Consider the following 19,828-nt stretch of genomic DNA (forward strand, 5'->3'; position numbering starts at 1 on the left):
AACAGACTAAAATGACGCTACCGTGAATACGAGAACAAAATACGTCGAGCGAGTAATCTTCCTTGAAGGTAGTGTGCGTTAGGTTGTCACCACTTACCAACGCGTAGCGACTTAGCTGGTAAGCGTAGCCGCCGTCACACCCTCCTACCAGGTCGCTGCAGTCTATGGCGTCCTGGACAGACAACACGGGCTGGTAGGTGTTGTTGGTGCGGATGCGAAGTCGCGACTCCAACATCCCCATCACAGCGAATGCGTAGCAGGCCCCGCAAGATAGCTGATTCCTGAGGGATGAAAATGCGGGCTTCAGCAACGACAGGTTGTACAAGATGTGAGTAAGGCTGTTCGCTAAAAACTCTACTCGTCTATAGCATCGATTTGCAGCTCAACGGCTACATACATCTCTCTGTACAAAAGGAAATGTTCCATCTGACTGACCCATCATCGCTCAGGCCAAACCGTAAATGATAGAAAGTAAAGAAATTTGGAGAAGATGTTGATCATATACTGTAGGTATCGATTAAAGAGGAATTTTTCGAAACTACGCCCCTAACGATGTGAAATAGGGAATGACACTTCTCTTGAAAATATGTCGCTACTAGGAAACTTTTGTAGCTAGAGCTACGAATATTGGTATTTGGTTTCTTGGACAGAAATAAAGGATTAGGTGTTACAGCATTTTTGGGAACTTCAACCTTACAGGGGGGGGGGGGGGGGGGGAGTGAATGAAAGTCCTCTATTTAAAAATAATAATTATTAAAGTACTACTAAAGTATTTTCAAACTAAAGGTATAAAAAATTGTTTGGATTTTTTTAAATAAATCATTATTGAAGCTACATCTACGAAAATTGTTATTTGGCATCTCAGTTACAAATACAATGTGCTTGTTTCAATGTTTTGGAAATTCAGTCCCTACAGAGGTGAAATAGTGGATGAAAATTGTTATGAAAATATTTCATAATGAAAGCATTTTTAAAGCTAAATGTAAGAAATTTTGTGATTAGCTTATCGCTTGGAAACAAAAAATACATGTTTCAGTGTATTTGGAAATTCAATCTCCAAGGGAATAAAATAGGATGTGTAAGTTTTTATGAAAATATTTCACTATATTAAAACCTTTTTATAGTAAGTGTATAAAAATTGGTATTTGACTTCTAAAGAACTGTGGGTTATGGAATGGAAGTTTCTGAGCAAATGTCACCATAAGAACTCAAAAGGTAGGATTAACAAGTACCTTATGAATTTTTATTACGTGTGGCTTTGCACACAGTGCCCTGTTTACGGCTCCACTGTGTAGATGCGTCCTTTCAGTCAGTCGTCCCCAGCCCAGCCTTCCGCTGGCGCTGTGGCAGGAAGCTTGGCATTGTTCTGCTGGAGACCTGTCTCAAATAGGGGCTGCTCTGTCTCCCTTGTAGGGCTGTGGGCCTGTCTGGCAAGATTTATTGAGGGATGGCCTCGCCACCAATTACTTTCAACTTCAGCATGCTGTTTCTGTGAGCTAAGATGCATAAAAATACCTAATGCTTTTAGTGCACTACCAGGCTCCATCAACGTCCGCCCAAGCCGTTAACTTCCTTGACTCTCGTTCAAGGTGTGTAAGGTGGTAACAAAATCTTTAATAATTTTCCATATACGAAACTTAAGTGAGAGATTAACTTGTCCTCTCAAATACAACAAGTTACTGAATCGGCCTATAAGTATAAAATAATTTCTTCTAGACCTATACAAATTCCTAACTTTACACAGATAGTGCTAAATATTTGCGTTCATCAACCGTTAATACTTATGAAAATACTTGTAAAATTTTTAACGAAAAACGTGGGGCACATGCAGGAGATAACAGTTACAACCTGAATTACGTGTGCATTAGTTATGTATTGCATACACCCTACGCTGTTTTGTTATTAATACCTTCATAGTTATTAAAAATTCACAATCATAAATTTTCAGAGCACTCTGTATGAGGTTAGGGATCAGTGTTGGGGGTGGGAAAATTATTTTATTCTTCTTACTCCCATTTAAGAATGTGTCGTATTACATACTTATGTTTATTTAAATATTTATTTAATGTATACTGTTTTATTTTGGATGCCCGCATCTCGTGGTCGTGCGGTAGCGTTCTCGCTTCCCACGCCCGGGTTCCCGGGTTCGATTCCCGGCGGGATCAGGGATTTTCTCTGCCTCGTGATAGCTGGGTGTTGTGTGATGTCCTTAGGTTAGTTAGGTTTAAGTAGTTCTAAGTTCTAGGGGACTGATGACCATTGATGTTAAGTCTCATAGTGCTCAGAGCCATTTTTTATTTTGGATGTGATGATCGTGGAGTATTTTAAACGGCTTATAATCTCGCCACGCCAATGGCCATTCCAAAGTGGTGACACCGGTTCCTGTCAGGTCACAGAAGTTAAGCACTGTCGGGCTTGGACAGCACTTCGGTGGGTGACCATTCGGGTCTGCCGAGCGCTGTTGGCAAACAGGTTGCACTCAGCCCCTGTGAGGCCAACTGAGGAGCTACTTAAATGAGAAGTAGCGGCTCCGGTCACGAAAACTGACAACGGTCATAAGAATAGTGTGCTGACTACATGCCCCATCGCATCCACATCCAGTGACGCCTGTCGGCTGAGGATGACACGGCAGACCGGTCGATAGCGTTTGGTTTTCCGACGCCTATTGGGACGGAGTTAGCAGACACTGCAGTCTCATCAAGCAAAATACCAATCACCTCCTTAAAAGAGGAAACTGGTCGCCCCAGCTGGGGTATACTGCGTGGAAGTGGTACCAGTCCATCATACGACCTTCCACCGCTGACGTTAGCTTGATGGTGTAGGGAAATATGCCACTTCCGCAGAATCGGAGCAGTAAAGTGGATCGAGGAGGAGATTTGACACAATGGCAGAAAGAAGCTATTGCAATTCGACATAGCCATGACCACACAATGAAAACGTATAAATGTAGATTGCCCCAAGTGTCTACAAGAAATGGTGGACCATTCACAGCCGTGTCACATGGCATAAGAACAGTGCTAATAAAAATATACTGAGAGGGACGGGAGAGGAGTGCTATGTCCACCCAGTGACGCTTTCAAAGCCAACATGAACTGCTACTGTTAGTGCGAACACTTAATTTCAGTCAGTTTTTAGGCCAACATTGAGAAGGCCACTGCACTCAATGGACATCTGTAGTCGAGTACCTCATATGAGGGCCGTTGCTCGCAGCGCTGCATAAAAGAAGATGAGGAGATTAGTGTTTAACGTCCCGTCGACAACGAGGTCATTAGAGACGGAGCACAAGCTTGGATTAGGGAAGGATATCGGCCATTCCCTTTCAAAGGAACCGTCCTGGCATTTGCCTGAAACGATTTAGGGAAATCATGGAAAACCAAAATCAGGATGGCCGGAGACGGGTTTGAATGTCGTCCTCCCGAATGCGAGTCCAGTGTGCTAACCACTGCGCCATCCCTCTCGGTCGCGTTACATAAAGCTATTTACGTCTTCAGTGGGACATACAACACAGAACCTGGGTCGTAGCTGACAGGAAACGTGTAGTATCGTCTGACGAGTCGCTGTTTCAAAAAATGGTTCGAATGGCTCTAAGCACTATGGGACTTAACATTTGAGGTCATCAGTCCCGTAGACTTATAACTACTTAAAACTAAGTTACCTAAGTACATCACGCATGTCACATGCCTAGAACCGCTCGGCTACAGCGGTCGGCAATCGCTGTTTGGCCCCTTTTGAAACAATATAATCAGTTTAGTGCACTGGGGACCAAATGAGACGTAGACGTGCAAATCTGGAGAATGTAATTCAGGTCGTAAGTGCCTCTACGATGTTGCAGGGGTGTTTCTCATACCATTACTTGCTCCGACACATTCAGATTACTGTGTAAATGGATCAGGTTGTTCATCAAAACAGTCTAGAAGACGAAATGTTGCATTCCTTGTACATCTTCTACATCCTCTTGATGTAGATTCTGTGGTCACTCCCGTCTTCCAAGATGACAACAACCATATTCACAATGCTGCACACTTGCTTTTACAATTAGATGAAACGCAGGAACCTTGTCCCACATCGACCAGACCACCAAAACACAGTACCACAAAAGATACTGGGAGCAGCAGGTAAAGGTAACAGTCGGCATCCTCTTAACTTGATAGCTCCCAGGCAGCTAATTGTCTGTGATACGGCATACTTGACGAAACTTATTGACTGTATCTCCCGCCGAGTTAAGGACATTATTCAAGGCCAGAGCGGCTGGTACACGGTATTAAAATGATGTATCCTGGCGGCGATCCACAATTTTGTCTGGAGAACTTTCTTGACATCATACGGAGTGATTCAGCTACCCCTACCGAATTCTTTTACACAATCCGCACTACATCTGTATTACGAACGGTATCCAGACAGGCGACAGCCAGGTAGTCGATGTAAGTTCCTTCTTAAGGCTTTGGGCGTTTATTAGCAAACGGAATCATAATGTAAAAAATACAAGTGAGGTTTGAGCATGAGTTACAAGGTTTTTTTGGACCAAAGTTTACCTACTTGTGTCACACTTATCCAGTGACTCCGATCTATCTTTGTGTAATTTGCAGATACAGGTTTCGGATGTCTCTGTAAGTGTATTACTTTTATAGCATTTAATCTTTAATAATTGATTCAGAAACGTTGCCTTATAAAGTGTGCTTCGTCACTGGAAACTACAAAACTAACAGCAGATATCAAATTTGAGAGTGTGGATGTAACAACTTTCCAATATACAGAGAGTTCGAAAATTCCCATTACCATCTTCTACAACTTGTAGAGGGGAGTAAGCACATAATATTTTGAATTAGAATCGATGTCCGGAAATGTCATTCAACGATGCTACAGAGCGTAAAAGTTACAGGTGCCAGCTCCTGTAAATGTACACTGGGTAATTCCACTATGATGTTACAAAGTTTAAAGGTTGATGAAGAAGGAGAAATGTATCAGTCTCAGGTAATTGCCCCTGTACCAGAAACGAACGAGTCGAAAGATGAAAGCAAATAACTGTTCTGATACCTCTGGCAGTGAAATACACGTTGTTGCTAGGATTATAGAGTAGGCAACTTTCCTAGGTGGTAATATGGACCAAACCAAGAAAAAATGTCCTGTAAACATGGGCTCTTGAACGCATAACTTAAGAGCTATGAGCACTTGTTCAATATAGGACATGTGTTTCACCCTAGCCAAGACGGTGCTCACAGCTCCTCAGGTATGCGTTTTAGAGCTAATGTTTGCAAGACACTTGTTCTTGTTTTGTTCCATACTACCACGTATGAAAATTGCATACCGAACATTGTCAGTAACAACAGTATCGGTACACGTATTCCACTAATAGACTTAGCAGAGTGATTTTCACTTCAGCTTTCGACTCACTCGTTTGATACATTTATCGGTGCCCATCATTCTTGAAAGTCTGTAACATCATCACGAAATCATCCCTTATTTACATATATTTGCAGCCGCCACGTCTACGACATTGACGCTCTGATATGGTCGTTGGACGACGTTCCTGGACATGAGTTCCTATTTAAAATACTATGTGCTCACTTCCTTCTACAAGTCCTCGAGATTTGTAGTCGGAATAGCCGAACACCTTGTATAGCCTCAGAAGCATTTATGAAATGTCAAGTACTTTAAACAGAACAAACCTACAGAGACATCCGAAACCTCTATGATTACATCGCTAATTGCGCAAAGAATGAATGGAGGCACTTCGACAGGAATGGCAGAAATAAGGTATATACTGATCCAAAAATACTCTGCAACTCATAGTCAATCTTCACTTGTGTTTTTTTCGGTATGATTCCGTTTGCTAACCGTTAAGCAAATCTCCGAGAGGGAACTTGTTTCGCTACGTGACTGTTGCCTGTCCGTGTACAGTCGTAGTGCGGGTTGCATAAATAGATTCGGTAGGGGCAGACTAGTTCAAAAATGGCTCTGAGTATTATGGGACTTAACAAAAGAAATGGCTCTGAGCACTATGGGACTCAACTGCTGTAGTCATCAGTCCCCTAGAACTTAGAACTACTTAAACCTAACTAACCTAAGGACATCACACACATCCATGCCCGAGGCAGGATTCGAACCTGCGACCGTAGCAGTCGCGCGGTTCCAGACTGAAGCGCCTAGAACCGCTCGGTCACAGCGGACAGCTTACCTCTGTATACTAACCACATATACTTTGACGGATGTAACAGTGGAAATATGTGGGACAAACTCTTTATTATTGTCATACCCCAACACTACGCTGCAAACAGCGCTGATGTGCCAGATATACGAACCTCACGGGCGACACGTAGTTGACACCGTCGACGTTTCGCCAATCCCAGTGGCGGGGCAGCAGGGACGCTCGCTTTCTCTGTTCCTCCGTCACCGCAGCCGGCTGTGGTTTCTCCACCGGGATATCCCTGTAAACAAAACATACCGCTTCTTATTCGGCATGACGGAAACATTTCTCTCGTTTCGTTTACGTTAAATGCTCCTTTGGACTGTCGAATTAGAAGCGCTTTCAGGCACAGTAGATTAGAACAACGTATGCACATGTTACGTGACACTTGCTACACTGTTGTGAAATAGCACTGAGAAAGACATAGATGATTTACTGAGCTACTGCGTGAATATAAGGAATGGCTGGTAGCATCATTTATAGATGTTTGGATAGAACAAATTTCCGTATTTCGCCTCCTTAGGAAGTCATTTTCATTTTTGAGCGGATTTTACTCACGACTTCTTTCATATCTTGATTTGTGAGCGTAAGCCGTAGTCTTCCACTAATACTTTTTCTACTCACATATCCCTTTGTCTTCGTACTTAGGAGTCGTGTACGTCTGTTAGATATAAAGAGGTGAATAGTTATTTCTACAGTAATGTTCCACAAGCTTCACTTTTCACTCAGCTTTCTGTGGTCGTTGCTACACTGTTATTATATTAGTACCTCTCTGATTTTAATGAAGGAAACTGTTTTGTCTCAACTCAAATGATTTTTTCAGTCAGTCTCAAGAATCCAAGTCCCGCAGTAATACAATCTCACCAGTAACAGCTGTCTTACTTTTGTAAGGAATTCGTACCAGTCTTCAGTTTCTATAGCCTACTTCTACTTTCTTCAACAATCCCAACACATTTTCTCCGATTTTACAGTGTCAAAATCTTTCTCAGTATTCACGAAAGCTATGTATAATATAAAACAGTTTTTCTATTTGCATGTCTAGAAGGAACTTAAAGTTAACATTGTCTTGTTCCTCGCCTCTCTTGGTCTCCGGAATGTGCCACTTCGAAATCGTTTCGGTTCTCTTTATATTTGAACTTGGCTATCGTTCTCTTCGTAAATAGAGATCAAATAGGCTAAAGAGTTGTTAGCATTTACATATTGTGGCATTCGTCTTTTCAGCGATCGGTATTAATTTGTTCATAAAATCTGTTGATATCTTACAAAATCGTACATGTTTGCTCAGGAGCATGTAGCTATTCATTCGCTTTTGTTTGTCTTGTCCAGAGAAGTTCAGATGAAATTCTCTCTACGTCAGGATATTTCTTGACCTTCAGGTCATTTTCTGGAGATTTTTCGAATTCCTCTTTCAGGATGAGTTCTGTGATAGTAAATGCATCTGCTTCTTTCGTTCAGTTGCAGTTTCGGGAAACTTTAACACGTTTAGTTTCCGAAAATACAATTGTCTCGAATAAATTTGCACTGATAACATTTCCCTGTAAATAATTTTGAAATGACAGTTTATAAACAGCATTTTTTCAGTATTTGAGCTCTTCGACACAACCTGTGCACAGTAAAGTTCCTTATATTTGTTTAATCTGGAGACTGCTTTCCAGAAACGTTCATTAAAGCGAAAGAAAATAAAGTGACTAACATCCCGGCGATGACGAGGGCGTTGTGCATGGAACACAAGCTCGAACTGGGAAAAGAGGTAGATCGTGTCAACTGGAGAAAAATTCCATCATGCGTCTTAAGTGATATAAAAATCACAAAAAAATTCAAATCTAGAAGCCTAAATGGCGATTTAGACAACCATCCTTGTGAATAAAAGTCCAGCATCTTACCATTGGATCACGTCGCTCTTTTTGTTTTTTTAATTGCTTTCAGCAGCGTTAGTGCTTGACTAAAGTCTCTTAGCGAGAAGTTTCTCAATCCGGTGACGGAAGTAATTATATGAAACGCACACATATCGGATTCATTCTGTCGGACCAATCACTGCTTAGTGTCACTTCTGAGAAATTTTATTCATCACAGTTGTAGTTTTCCACATTCAAATGAGTAAAAAATTTAAATCTGTTTTTCAAAATTAAAATCCTCTTGAGATCTAAATTTCTTATTGAAAACAAAGCAGGACACGAGCTGTTATACGTTAGAGAAATGGGGTGAGGTTTCTGAGAAGATAACTCAACTTGAAAAAATGAAATAATTAAAATGTTCTCTCCTGTACGAGCAGAATAAACAGGGTGACACAAAACTACAGCTGTTTATTGCAACTAAATGACCATTTTAATACAAATTGTTTTAACAGTCTTCCAATGAGTGTAACATTTATATGTGTGTGCCGAATAGCCTGTCAGTAAGAATAAATCTTTGTTTTCCTTCAGAATCAGTCGCAGTTGAGATAATAGCCATTTCTTTGAGCTAACTAGTTTCGAATCATCACATCGATTTTCTAAACATGGCCTTAGACGTGAGTGTATTCATACAGTTCCCAATGTGCCCATGTACATTAGTAATCATACAACGTACCCTACACATTGGTAGGAACTGTATGAATACATTTGCGTCTAAGGCCCCGGTTTGAAAATGCAGGCGACGGTCCGAAACTAGTTTCGACGAAGAAGTAATCATTGTCGCAAGTGTGATGGATAATGAAGGAAAATATACACTTAACAACCCAAATTGCTAGTTCTATCCTCTATCAGTACACTGGAACTTCATAAACAATAACAAACTTGATTTGTGAGTGCTATGTGATACAAAACGCCCACGTAATCAGGAAAGTTCCCTTGTCGTTTGGTAGTTCATATGTCATTTGGGAAAGCTGACAACAATAAAATAATGGAGTACATCTGATGGAAGACTAGAATTTAACGTCCTGTCGACAACGAGGTGATTACATACAGAAAACGAGCACGGAGTGTGTAGGGATATGCAGATGTCTTGGCCATGCTTTCATTCCCCCTATAGGCCTTAAAGCTATTTAGGGGAGTCACGAAAATCTTAATACTGGATTTCAGGGACTGTAACGTATCCCTCCAAAAAACGAGTCCAATGTCCTGCAAGCGCGCCACATCAGCTTGCAGTACATTTAAGTTAGTGGAGTTAAATACGCAACCGAATTTCAAGAACGCAGAGTCAATGTATCACAAGTGGAATGTCACAAACTCCGGTACAGGCGTCTTAGAACCAACAGATCATGTTTACGTGGTCAACAGCGAAGCACTGAAATAACATACTGTGCAGGTGTCACTGTGTCGTTTTAGATGGCTACACGTGATAGCATACGATCGTTTATTTCGTACATAAACATTTTAACTAGGTCAGATTTTGTTTCGCTGTGACTTTACAGTCAAAATTTTTCTCACGTGTTGCGGCTGTTTTTAATTTGGTGCCCAACCTGACGACTTGATCTTTCACGCCACTTATGCGAGCAACCGATACATCACAACCATTTCGATTGTGGGGTCTCGATCTCATGCAGATAGTTCTTGTTGCCTGGGGAGATAAGGGTCGAATGCATTGACAACTTGGTTAAACAACAGCATTTGCTATTGCAGCTTGAAGATGAGTCATGTCAATATCTATAAGACTTTTTGGACTGAACTAATTCTTTTAAACATATGATACCCCTTGCGCGTTATTGTTTGATACGTGGAATGAAATTTAATTTTAAATAGCTGAGCTTCGTGCACCAATGGCGCACTGTGGTTCCCTGTTGATCAAGAAACATGGCTTGTAATACAACAGTTTAGCTGCTGTGTCAGTTGTAAACAGGAAAAGGAAAGATGCTTGGAGAGCCTCCTAAGGTAGCCTACGTTTCACACTGATGTAACAATGTGGTGTATGTCTCTCTAACGTACATATTATCTGGATTTATTTAGGAGGAATAACAAGTGCGTATAAAATTTAGAAATGACATAAATCATTTCTTAGGTGGTGTAGTATCGGTGTCAAGTGTCCTTATGGGCGCGGGGGGGGGGGGGGGGGGGAGGTGTCTCACTTACATAATTCACTTGCATAATACGACACTTATGTTTGGAATCGTGTTATTTATGTTTCAGTTAATAGTACCTGCGACCTCCAGACAGTCGGAACATTTCCTCTGCCGTTTTTCCGTTGAACTGCTCGTACGATTTAGCCCTCCACGAATTCTGCTTGCTATTGATTTCTCTGACGATTTTCTGTTGGTACTCCTTCGTCATTACGAACTTATTCTGAAAAGTAACGGTTTATAAATGTAGATTCATTTCGTGGCTACACAATGTTTCTTGCAATTAGTGTTTCGAACATCTAATGCTCCAAATAAACACAACCTCATAAATACACTAAATTTCCGCTCAAAATACTTCTCCCGAGCATGAAGCTTCACTTGCCTGCTCTGTCCTAAAGTTGTCAGCGTGGAGTTTAGCACCAGTCTGAGTTTCCTTGACCCCATAGAAACAGGACCAGTGTCTGAGAGTAACATCGTAAGACCATCCGGGATACGTCTGGTTGCACAGACTTCTGATGAAGTAGTTGTCAATCTGCCATCAAATGAAACCGGTTAAAGAGCAGAATATAAATGATGAAATATTTCATTCATGCTTTGCACATGGACTTACCATTTCTGCGTAACTAAATGCAAAATATTTTCTTCCATTGATTAAAACCTCAAATGCGTTGTTGTAGAGTAAGGTCCACGTACCAACATTGCCGAACTGGTCGGTCGCCTGATTGGGGTAATACAGTTGTACTTTCGTTACTCGAACTGGATCTGTAAAGAAGAACAGCTCATAACATGGAGGGATCGGAACATGCAGTTTTGAATATCACATCAAGCAGTTCAAAGATAAGTTAGTCTCAACAAAATATCATCCACGATTTAAAAGTCGCTCAGTTCGTAGTTGGCAAAGAGTGTAAGAGCAGTGATTAGCTGATCGGCGAACTAATGATAAAATTGTAATCATTTCCAAGAACTGCAAGACATACACTGCCTGAGAAAAAAAATGAAACATCCAGAAGACACGGCTGGACGTCTGTATGTCAGTGGTGACATAGTCATGGGCGACCGGAATGCAGTTGTAGGGGAAGGAGTAGAAGAAAAGGTTACAGGAGAAGGAATGAAAGAGGAGAAAGACTAATTGAGTTCTGTAACAAGTTTCAGCTAGTAATAGCGAATACCCTGTTCAAGAATCACAAGAGGAGGAGGTATACTTGAAAAAGGTCGGGAGATACGGGAAGATTTCAATTAGATTACATCATGGTCAGACAGAGATTCCGAAATCAGATACTGGATTGTAAGGCATACCCAGGAGCAGATATAGACTCAGATCACATTAGTCAGGAAGAATCAATACGCAAAGAAGTGGAATACGGAAGTACTAAGGAATGACGAGATACGTTTGAAGTTCTCTAACGCTATAGATACAGCAATAAGGAATAGCGCAGTAGGCAGTACAGTTGAAGAGGAATGGACATCTCTAAAAATGGCCATCACAGAAGTTGGGATGGAAAACATAGGTACAAAGAAGGTATCTGCGAAGAAACCATGGGTAACAGAAGAAATACTTCAGTTGATTGATGGAAGGAGGAAGTACAAACATGTTCCAGGAAAATCAGGAATACAGAAATACAAGTCGCTGAGGAATGAAATAAATAGGAAGTGCAAGGAAGCTAAGACGAAATGGCTGCCGGAAAAATGTGAAGACATCGAAAAAGATATGATTGTCGGTGTGTGTGTGTGTGTGTGTGTGTGTGTGTGTGTGTGTGTGTGTGAGTTTGAGGTTTACGGGCGCTAAACAGCGTGGTCATCAGCGCCCAAACGCATAAAAACAGGAACACATGCAGGGAAGGGACTAAGACGAACAGCGAAAAAGGAGAATGGCTAAAAGACACAGACCTGACGCAGGTCCAAATCCTCACATACAGAGGCAAAACAAGAGGAGAAGGAACACACTAAAAAGGAAGGGAAACAAGGAAAAGAGAACAGAAACCGAAGGGAAACAAGGAGGTAATCGTGACTGGCTGACCTCTTACCTAAAACCTGGGTGAGCCAGTCACCCAGCAGCACATTAAAACCCTCTCCCTAAAATCCGACGCAATAAATTGGACAGGACACAAAACCCTAAGACCTTAACTACAGTCGTTGCGTCATCTTGTAAAATAGAGGGCACATCCAGTGGCAAAGAAACCACCGCCCTCTGGTCAGAGAATAAAAGACAGTCAAGTAAAATGTGGCGGACAGTAATCTAGACGCCACAAGCACTGCAGATTGGGGGGTCCTCCCGCCGGAGTAAAAAACCATGCGTTAAGGGACTGTGCCCGATGCGGAGGCGAGTGAGGAGAACCTCATCCCGCCTGCATGACTGGTAGGACGTGCGCCATGGCCGAGTGGTGGCCTTGACCAGACGCAGCTTATTTTCACCGGCTGCCAGCAACTCCTCTTCCCATTGACGCAGAACGCGGATACGCGGGAGGGAGGTAACAGCATGGAGGGGGACGGCACATTCAACAACGTGAGGGAGGGAACATGCATCTTTGGCAGCCACATCCGCCAGTTCGTTTCCCCTAATACACACGTGCCCCGGCACCCAGCAGATGGAAACCTCCTTCCCCTGCCGTTGCAGGTGGAGGAGGGCATCATGGATGTCCTGGACGACCGTATCCGCTGGGTACAAGTGTTGCATGGTCTGAAGGGCACTCAGGGAGTCAGAACAGATGAGGAACTTACGACTGGGAACACATCGCATCTGCTCCAATGCCCGCAAGATCGCAAACAATTCGGCATCAAAGATGGTAAACGCCGCAGGAAGCCGTAACTTGACGACTCGATCAGGGAAAACAACAGCACAACCAACAGAGTCCCCCTGTTTAGAGCCATCCGTAAATACTGGTACATGGTCGGGATGCTGGTTTAAAATATCATAAAATAAGGAGGTAAAAACAAACGCAGGAGTGCAGCTCCTCCGGTACTCCGACAAGACTAAAAGGACGCTGGGCCTCTGGAGCAACCAGGGAGGCAGGCGAGTAAAACCTTGTCGTTGGGGGGCCACACGCTCCACACCAAGGGACTCAAGCAAATGCTTGGCACGAATCCCAAATGGTCTCGTTGCCTTGGACGACTGGAAAAGAGACGTTCCATAGGCGGTCGGGCAACGGTAGGGTACGCAAGGGAGGTAGGACAGGCAAGGAATTGACACACCCGACGCACCATGAGGAGTTGCCGCCGGATGGCGAGCGGCGGTTCCCCTGCCTCAGCACACAGGCTGGGGATGGGACTGGTACGGAAGGCACCAGTGGCCAGCCTGATACCCTCATGGTGTACTGCGTCAAGAATCTTCAGATACGAAGGCCTTGCTGACCCATACACGGTGCAACCATAGTCAAGACGCGATCAGACGAAAGCCCTATAAAACTGCAGCAGACGCGCCCGATCTGCTCCCCAGGACCGATGGCTCAGAGACTTCATAATATGCAGTGCCTTCAGGGCCCGCACCTTGAGGTCTTTAAGGTGAGCAACCACGACAACTTGGAATCAAAAGTGAGGCCCAGGAACCGCACAGTGTCGCTAAAGGGAAGAATGGTGTCCCTCAGACGCAATTCAGGGGAGGTAAAAAGACGTCGAGAACGATTAAAATGAACACACACACATTTGTCTGCAGAAAAGGTAAAACCTGTCTTCGCAGTCCATGCCTCTAATCGCTGTATCGTAAGCTGCAACTGCCGACTAGCAGTGACAAGACTAGAGGAAGAACAGAAAACAGCAAAATCGTCCACAAACAAGGAGCATTGGGCAGGACTCCGGATAGTGGACGTAATACTGTTAATGGCGACGGCAAAGAGGGTGACACTTAAAACGCTTCCCTGAGGAACACCATTCTCCTGCACATACAAATCAGATAGCACATTACCAACCCTATATCGAAAGAGGCGGTGGGAAAGAAAGGACCGAATGAAGATGGGGAGACGGCCACGAAAGCCCCACTCATGGAGTTGATTGAGGATATGGCGGCGCCAAGTAGTGTCATACGCCTTATGAATGTCAAAGAATACACCTAGACAATGCTGGTTACGCAGGAAGGCCTGTTGGATGGCCGCCTCAAGCACATTCAAGTTGTCTATAGTTGAACGACTTCTCCGAAAGCCACACTGAGAGGGGCTAAGGAGCTGCCTGGTCTCGAGCAGCCAAACCAGGCGACGGTTGACCATGCGTTCCAACGACTTCCCGACACAGCTCGTCAAAGCAATACTCCGATAACTACTGGGATGCATTCGGTCCTTCCCCGGTTTGAGGAGGGGAATCAAAATCGCCTCCCTCCACGAGTCAGGGTACGTGCCGGATAACCATAACATATTAAAACAATTCAGGAGAACTTTCTTGGAAGGCAGTAACAAGTGCTGCAGCATGCTGTACCGGATTTGATCATGACCAGGCGCAGTATCATGAGCCACAGACAGCGCCGAATCCAGTTCCCACATTGCGAAGGGGCAGTTGTAGGGTTCAGAATTTGGAGACCGGAAGTCCAAGTGACCTCTCTCGTTGGCAGTGCGGTAGCGGCAGAAATCTGGATCACTGTTAATAGTGGCGGTAGATGCCGCAAAATGCATGGCCAGTGTCTGGGCAATGTCTCTCGGCGCCGTGAGAAGACTTCCCTGATGCAGCAATGTCGTGACAGGTAGGTGGCTGCGTTTCCCGGAAATCCTCCTGATGGCTTCCCATACTTTCTTAGAATTAGTGGAGCGGGAGATGGAGTTCAAGAACGATTGCTAGGACCGACGTTTGCTCTCTTTAATCACGCGACGCGCTTTGGCCCTCGCCACCCGAAAGGCCGCAAGATTGTCAGCTGAGGGACGGCACTTGAAGCGGCGCAGAGCTGCACGGCGGGCTCGGATGGCTGAGCGGCACTCAGTGGTCCACCAAGGGACAGGACGCCTCTTGGGATGACCGGATGACCGTGGGATTGACAACTCAGCAGCATGGGAGATCACGGCTGTAACATGATCCACCCATTCGTGGACGCTGGCGCGGTGTTCCAAAACAGCCAGTCGGCTGAAAAGTGTCCAGTCAGCTCGGCAGAGGTGCCACCGGGGCGGCACTGGTAATGCCATAGCCTCATCCAGGAGGCGAATCCAAAGGGGGAAGTGGTCACTAGAATCGAGGTCAGCAGCAACCTCCCATAGAGCAGAATCCGCGAGTGCTGGAGAGCAAAAGGAAAGGTCAATGGCTGATGACGACCCAGAAGCAGTACAGAAATGAGTGGGAGCACCAGAGTTGAGGATGCACAGTTCTTCAGACATCATGAGGCTTTCCAGAATGCGACCCCTGGGGCAAGTAGTCGAAGAGCCCCATAAGACATTATGAGCATTGAAGTCCCCCAGAAGAAGAAATGGGCCGGGGAGTTGGCCAATAAGGTCTGCGAGAGCCTCAGAGTCTATCGCGTCCTGAGGTGGTAAGTAAAGTGAACAGACTGTGAGCCTCCGACCCACAAGAAGGTCAACTGCAACTGCTTGCAAGTCTGTAACGAGAGGGAGCTCAGATGAGGGGTGCATGTCACGGACAAAAACCGCAACACCACCCTTAGCCCTTTGCCCCGTTAGATCATCTTTCCGATAGATGGTATAGCCCCATAAAGAAGGAGCATCAGTGGCCCGAAAATGTGTCTCTTGGAGACATAAGCACAAAGGGCACTCTCGTACAAGGAGTTGCAATTCGGCCACATGCGTCCTGAACCCATTCAGGTTCCACTGTAATATGGGAGCCAGTGATCAGGGGGGCTGAACTCTCACCCAGCCTCTGTGCTTTGGAGGAGAGCCCGTACTGGCCGGAGATTTATTCCTGGGGCGAGAAGATCGCCCCCGGTCGACGTCAATGTCCATCAGCTCCGATGACGACCCACGAGAGATGTCAGACAGTACGATGGCCTCGTCATCGGACTGACCCTGACTAGTCTCCTCAGGTGGCAAAACCTTCAGCTTCGGCGTCTTTGTCTTGGGGGGCTTAGAATGCAGAGCCTTGTCAACAGGTGGAGCATTACTCGCCTGGGCAGAAGGCCCCATATGGGGAGAGGGAGGAAGTACCCCAATGTCAGCAACCACAGCCTTGTCCGACGTTGCGGGGAGAGCCGCAGGTTGCAAAACAACCGCAGCAGCACAAGTGCACTGGCAAACGCAGGTATTAGTGCTAACACTAGCAACCTCCGTTTGCGTAGCAACAGTGGCCATTTGTACCGGTTTTTTCAGAGCGGAAGCGAAAGATGTAGTAAACACAGGAGGTTACATGGCCTTAAAGAGCTTCTTGGCCTCACCATAGGGGATGCGCTTAGATGTTTTAATCTCCTGTATCTTCCGTTCGTCGAGATACATGGGGCAGACCCGGCTCCAGACAGGGTGACTCCCAGAGCAATTCACGCACTTCACAGGCGATGAACAATCAGCTCCTTCATGGGCAGGCTGACCACATTTACCACAAGTGGCTATCCCATTGCACCCCAACGTAGTATGCCCAAGCCGCTGACATTTAAAGCAGCGCATTGGGTTGGGGAAATACGGCCTTACTGGCAAACGTAAGAACCCCGCTTTAACATGCTCTGGGAGTCGTGGGCAACTGAACGTCAGAATAAACGAGTTGGATTTGACTAGGTCCCCATCGACTCGTTTCATAATATGCTGCACGTCAACAATACCTTCATCAGCCCATTCAGATTTCAACTCGTCTGTGGGGATATCCACCAAGTCCCTACATGTCACAACACCCTTACTGTAGTTCAGAGTGGAGTGGAGCTCGGTCTCGATAGCGTACTCACCGAGACAGGTTGCTTTCCGAAGAGAAGCGACCTGACGGTAACTAGATGTCTCAACTAAGAGAGTCCCATTGCGCAGTCGCTTCACAGATTTAAGTGTTCCTGCAATTCCCTCAAGACCCTTGTGGATGTAAAAGGGAGAAACCCTCTCAAAGCTACCCTCCTTCCGTTTAATAATCAAAAACACATTTTGATTATCAGCATGTGCTCTGTTACGACAGTCTGATAAATCTCGATCAACACTAGGCGCTGGAGGACTCGCAGCACGAAGTCGCTTTTTCGATGGGGTGTGTTTTCCTACCAGTGGCCCACCCAATCCACTGGTAGGGGGAAACGTAGAGGTCGAAGGGTCCATTGCGGTCCCACGAGCAGCTAGGGAACTAAAGGTCCGCTCAGACAGAGCCCCGCGTGCCTGAGTAAGCCTTATACAACTGGGGTGCGGCAGGTGCTCCAGAGGTTGCCCGCTTGCGACTGTTCCACCTCAACAGCCATGCATTTCATAGGCGCGGAGCACACCGGAAGATTGAGGGTTGGCCTTCGTCGCAATCCAGGCGGTCAAGCCAAGATTACCATTCCCCGCAGCACACAACATTCCACCGCCGCGCTATACGGTGGTCGCTGAAGCATGTCCGGGGGTTACGGTGACAGGAGACTGGCGGCGCCAGCCAGTCCCCAGCTCAGGACCCCGGGGTCGCCAAGCCCGTACTCAGCAAATGAATGCTGAACCCCTGGGGGCATGATTGTCGGAAGGACAGACTCAGCATACAGGAAAGTCAAAACAACCTTTGGTGACATTGTAAGCAACGGTGGTAACATTAAGAGTGCAACGGGAATTCCACTGTTAAATGCAGAGGAGAGAGCAGATAGGTGGAAAGAATACATTGAAAACCTCTATGAGGGTGAAGATTTGTCTGATGTGATAGAAGAAGAAACAGGAGTCGATTTAGAAGAGATAGGGGATCCAGTATTAGAATCGGAATTTAAAAGAGCTTTGGAGGACTTACGGTCGAATAAGGCAGAAGGGATAGATAACATTCCATCAGAATTTCTAAAATCATTGGGGGAAGTGGCAACAAAACAACTATTCACGTTGGTGTGTAGAATATATGAGTCTGGTGACATACCATCGGACTTTCAGAAAAGCATCATCCACACAATTCCGAAGACGGCAAGAGCTGACAAGTGCGAGAATTATCGCACAATCAGCTTAACAGCTCATGCATCGAAGCTGCTTACAAGAATAATATACAGAAGAATGGAAAAGAAAATTGAGAATGCGCTAGGTGACGATCAGTTTGGCTTTAGGAAAAGTAAAGGGACGAGAGATGCAATTCTGACATTACGGCTAATAATGGAAGCAAGGCTAAAGAAAAATCAAGACCCTTTCATAGGATTTGTCGACCTGGAAAAAGCGTTCGACAATATAAAATGGTGCAAGCTGTTCGAGATTCTTAAAACAGTAGGGGTAAGCTATAGGGAGAGACGGGTCATATACAATATGTACAACAACCAAGAGGGAATAATAAGAGTGGACGATCAAGAACGAAGTGCTCGTATTAAGAAGGGTGTAAGACAAGGCTGTAGCCTTTCGCCCCTACTCTTCAATCTGTACATCGAGGAAGCAATGATGGAAATAAAGGAAAGGTTCAGGAGTGGAATTAAGATACAAGGTGAAAGAATATCAATGATACGATTCGCTGATGACATTGCTATCCTGAGTGAAAGTGAAGACAAATTAAATGATCTGCTGAACGGAATGAACAGTCTAATGAGTACACAGTATGGTTTGAGAGTAAATCGGAGAAAGACGAAGATAATGAGAGGTAGTAGAAATGAGAACAGCGAGAAACTTAACATCAGGATTGATGGTCACGAAGTCAATGAAGTTAAGGAATTCTGCTACCTAGGCAGTAAAATAACCAATGACGGACGGAGCAAGGAGGACATCAAAAGCAGACTCGCTATGGCAAAAAAGGCATTTCTGGCCAAGAGAAGTCTACTAATATAAAATACCGGCCTTAATTTGAGGAAGAAATTTCTGAGGATGTACGTCTGGAGTACAGCATTGTATGGTAGTGAAACATGGACTGTGGGAAAACCGGAACAGAAGAGAATCGAAGCATTTGAGATGTGGTGCTATGGATGAATGTTGAAAATTAGGTGGACTGATAAGGTAAGGAATGGGGAGGTTCTACGCAGAATCGGAGAGGAAAGGAATATGTGGAAAACACTGATAAGGAGAAGGGACAGGATGATAGGACATCTGCTAAGACATGAGGGAATGACTTCCATGGTACTAGAGGGAGCTGTAGAGGGCAAAAACTGTAGAGAATGACAGAGATTGGAATACGTCAAGCAAATAATTGAGGACGTAGGTTGCGGGTGCTATTCTGAGATGAAGAGGTTAGCACAGGAATGGAATTCGTGGCGGGCCGCATCAAACCAGTCAGTAGACTGATGACCAAAAAAAAAAAAAAAAAATGTCAGTGTAGCTTCTTACACGTACACACCATCGGCTGCTACGCAAATGATTATAGTTGTAATCCTCCGTAACAAGTAGAGCGGCCGCCAGAGCGCATTAGTGTTGTTCTTGTTTGGTGCTGTTACGAGGCCTGCTAGATGATACAGTGATCAGCCAGAACATTGTGACCACCTACCTAGTAACCTGTAAGTCGACCTTTGGTCGGGATAACAGCGGCGACGTGTTATGGCGTGGAAGCAAAGAGGACTTGGCAGGACACTGGAGGGAGTTGGCACCACATCTGCACATTCCGGGGAGTGACGCAATGAGTTCTGACGTCACGTTCAGATATGTTCGATCGGG

General features: G+C 44.9%; 1 protein-coding gene across 1 annotated transcript in view; it reads right to left on the reverse strand.

Annotated features, from left to right (window-relative positions):
* The window catches only part of LOC124603667 (dipeptidyl peptidase 1-like), a 31,612-nt gene extending 21,178 nt beyond the window's left edge, over positions 1 to 10,434 (reverse strand). The window contains exons 1-3 of the mRNA XM_047136419.1: positions 10,298 to 10,434; positions 6,300 to 6,425; positions 98 to 281 (exon numbers count right to left, since the gene is read on the reverse strand). Of these exons, the coding sequence (XP_046992375.1) occupies positions 98 to 281; positions 6,300 to 6,425; positions 10,298 to 10,428 (441 nt within the window). The 5' untranslated portion in view covers positions 10,429 to 10,434. The remainder of the gene's footprint in view (positions 1 to 97; positions 282 to 6,299; positions 6,426 to 10,297) is intronic.
* Positions 10,435 to 19,828: the final 9,394 nt, after the last annotated feature.

The sequence above is a fragment of the Schistocerca americana genome, chromosome 1, assembly GCF_021461395.2.
Source record: "Schistocerca americana isolate TAMUIC-IGC-003095 chromosome 1, iqSchAmer2.1, whole genome shotgun sequence".
Taxonomy (NCBI): Eukaryota; Metazoa; Arthropoda; class Insecta; order Orthoptera; family Acrididae; genus Schistocerca; species Schistocerca americana.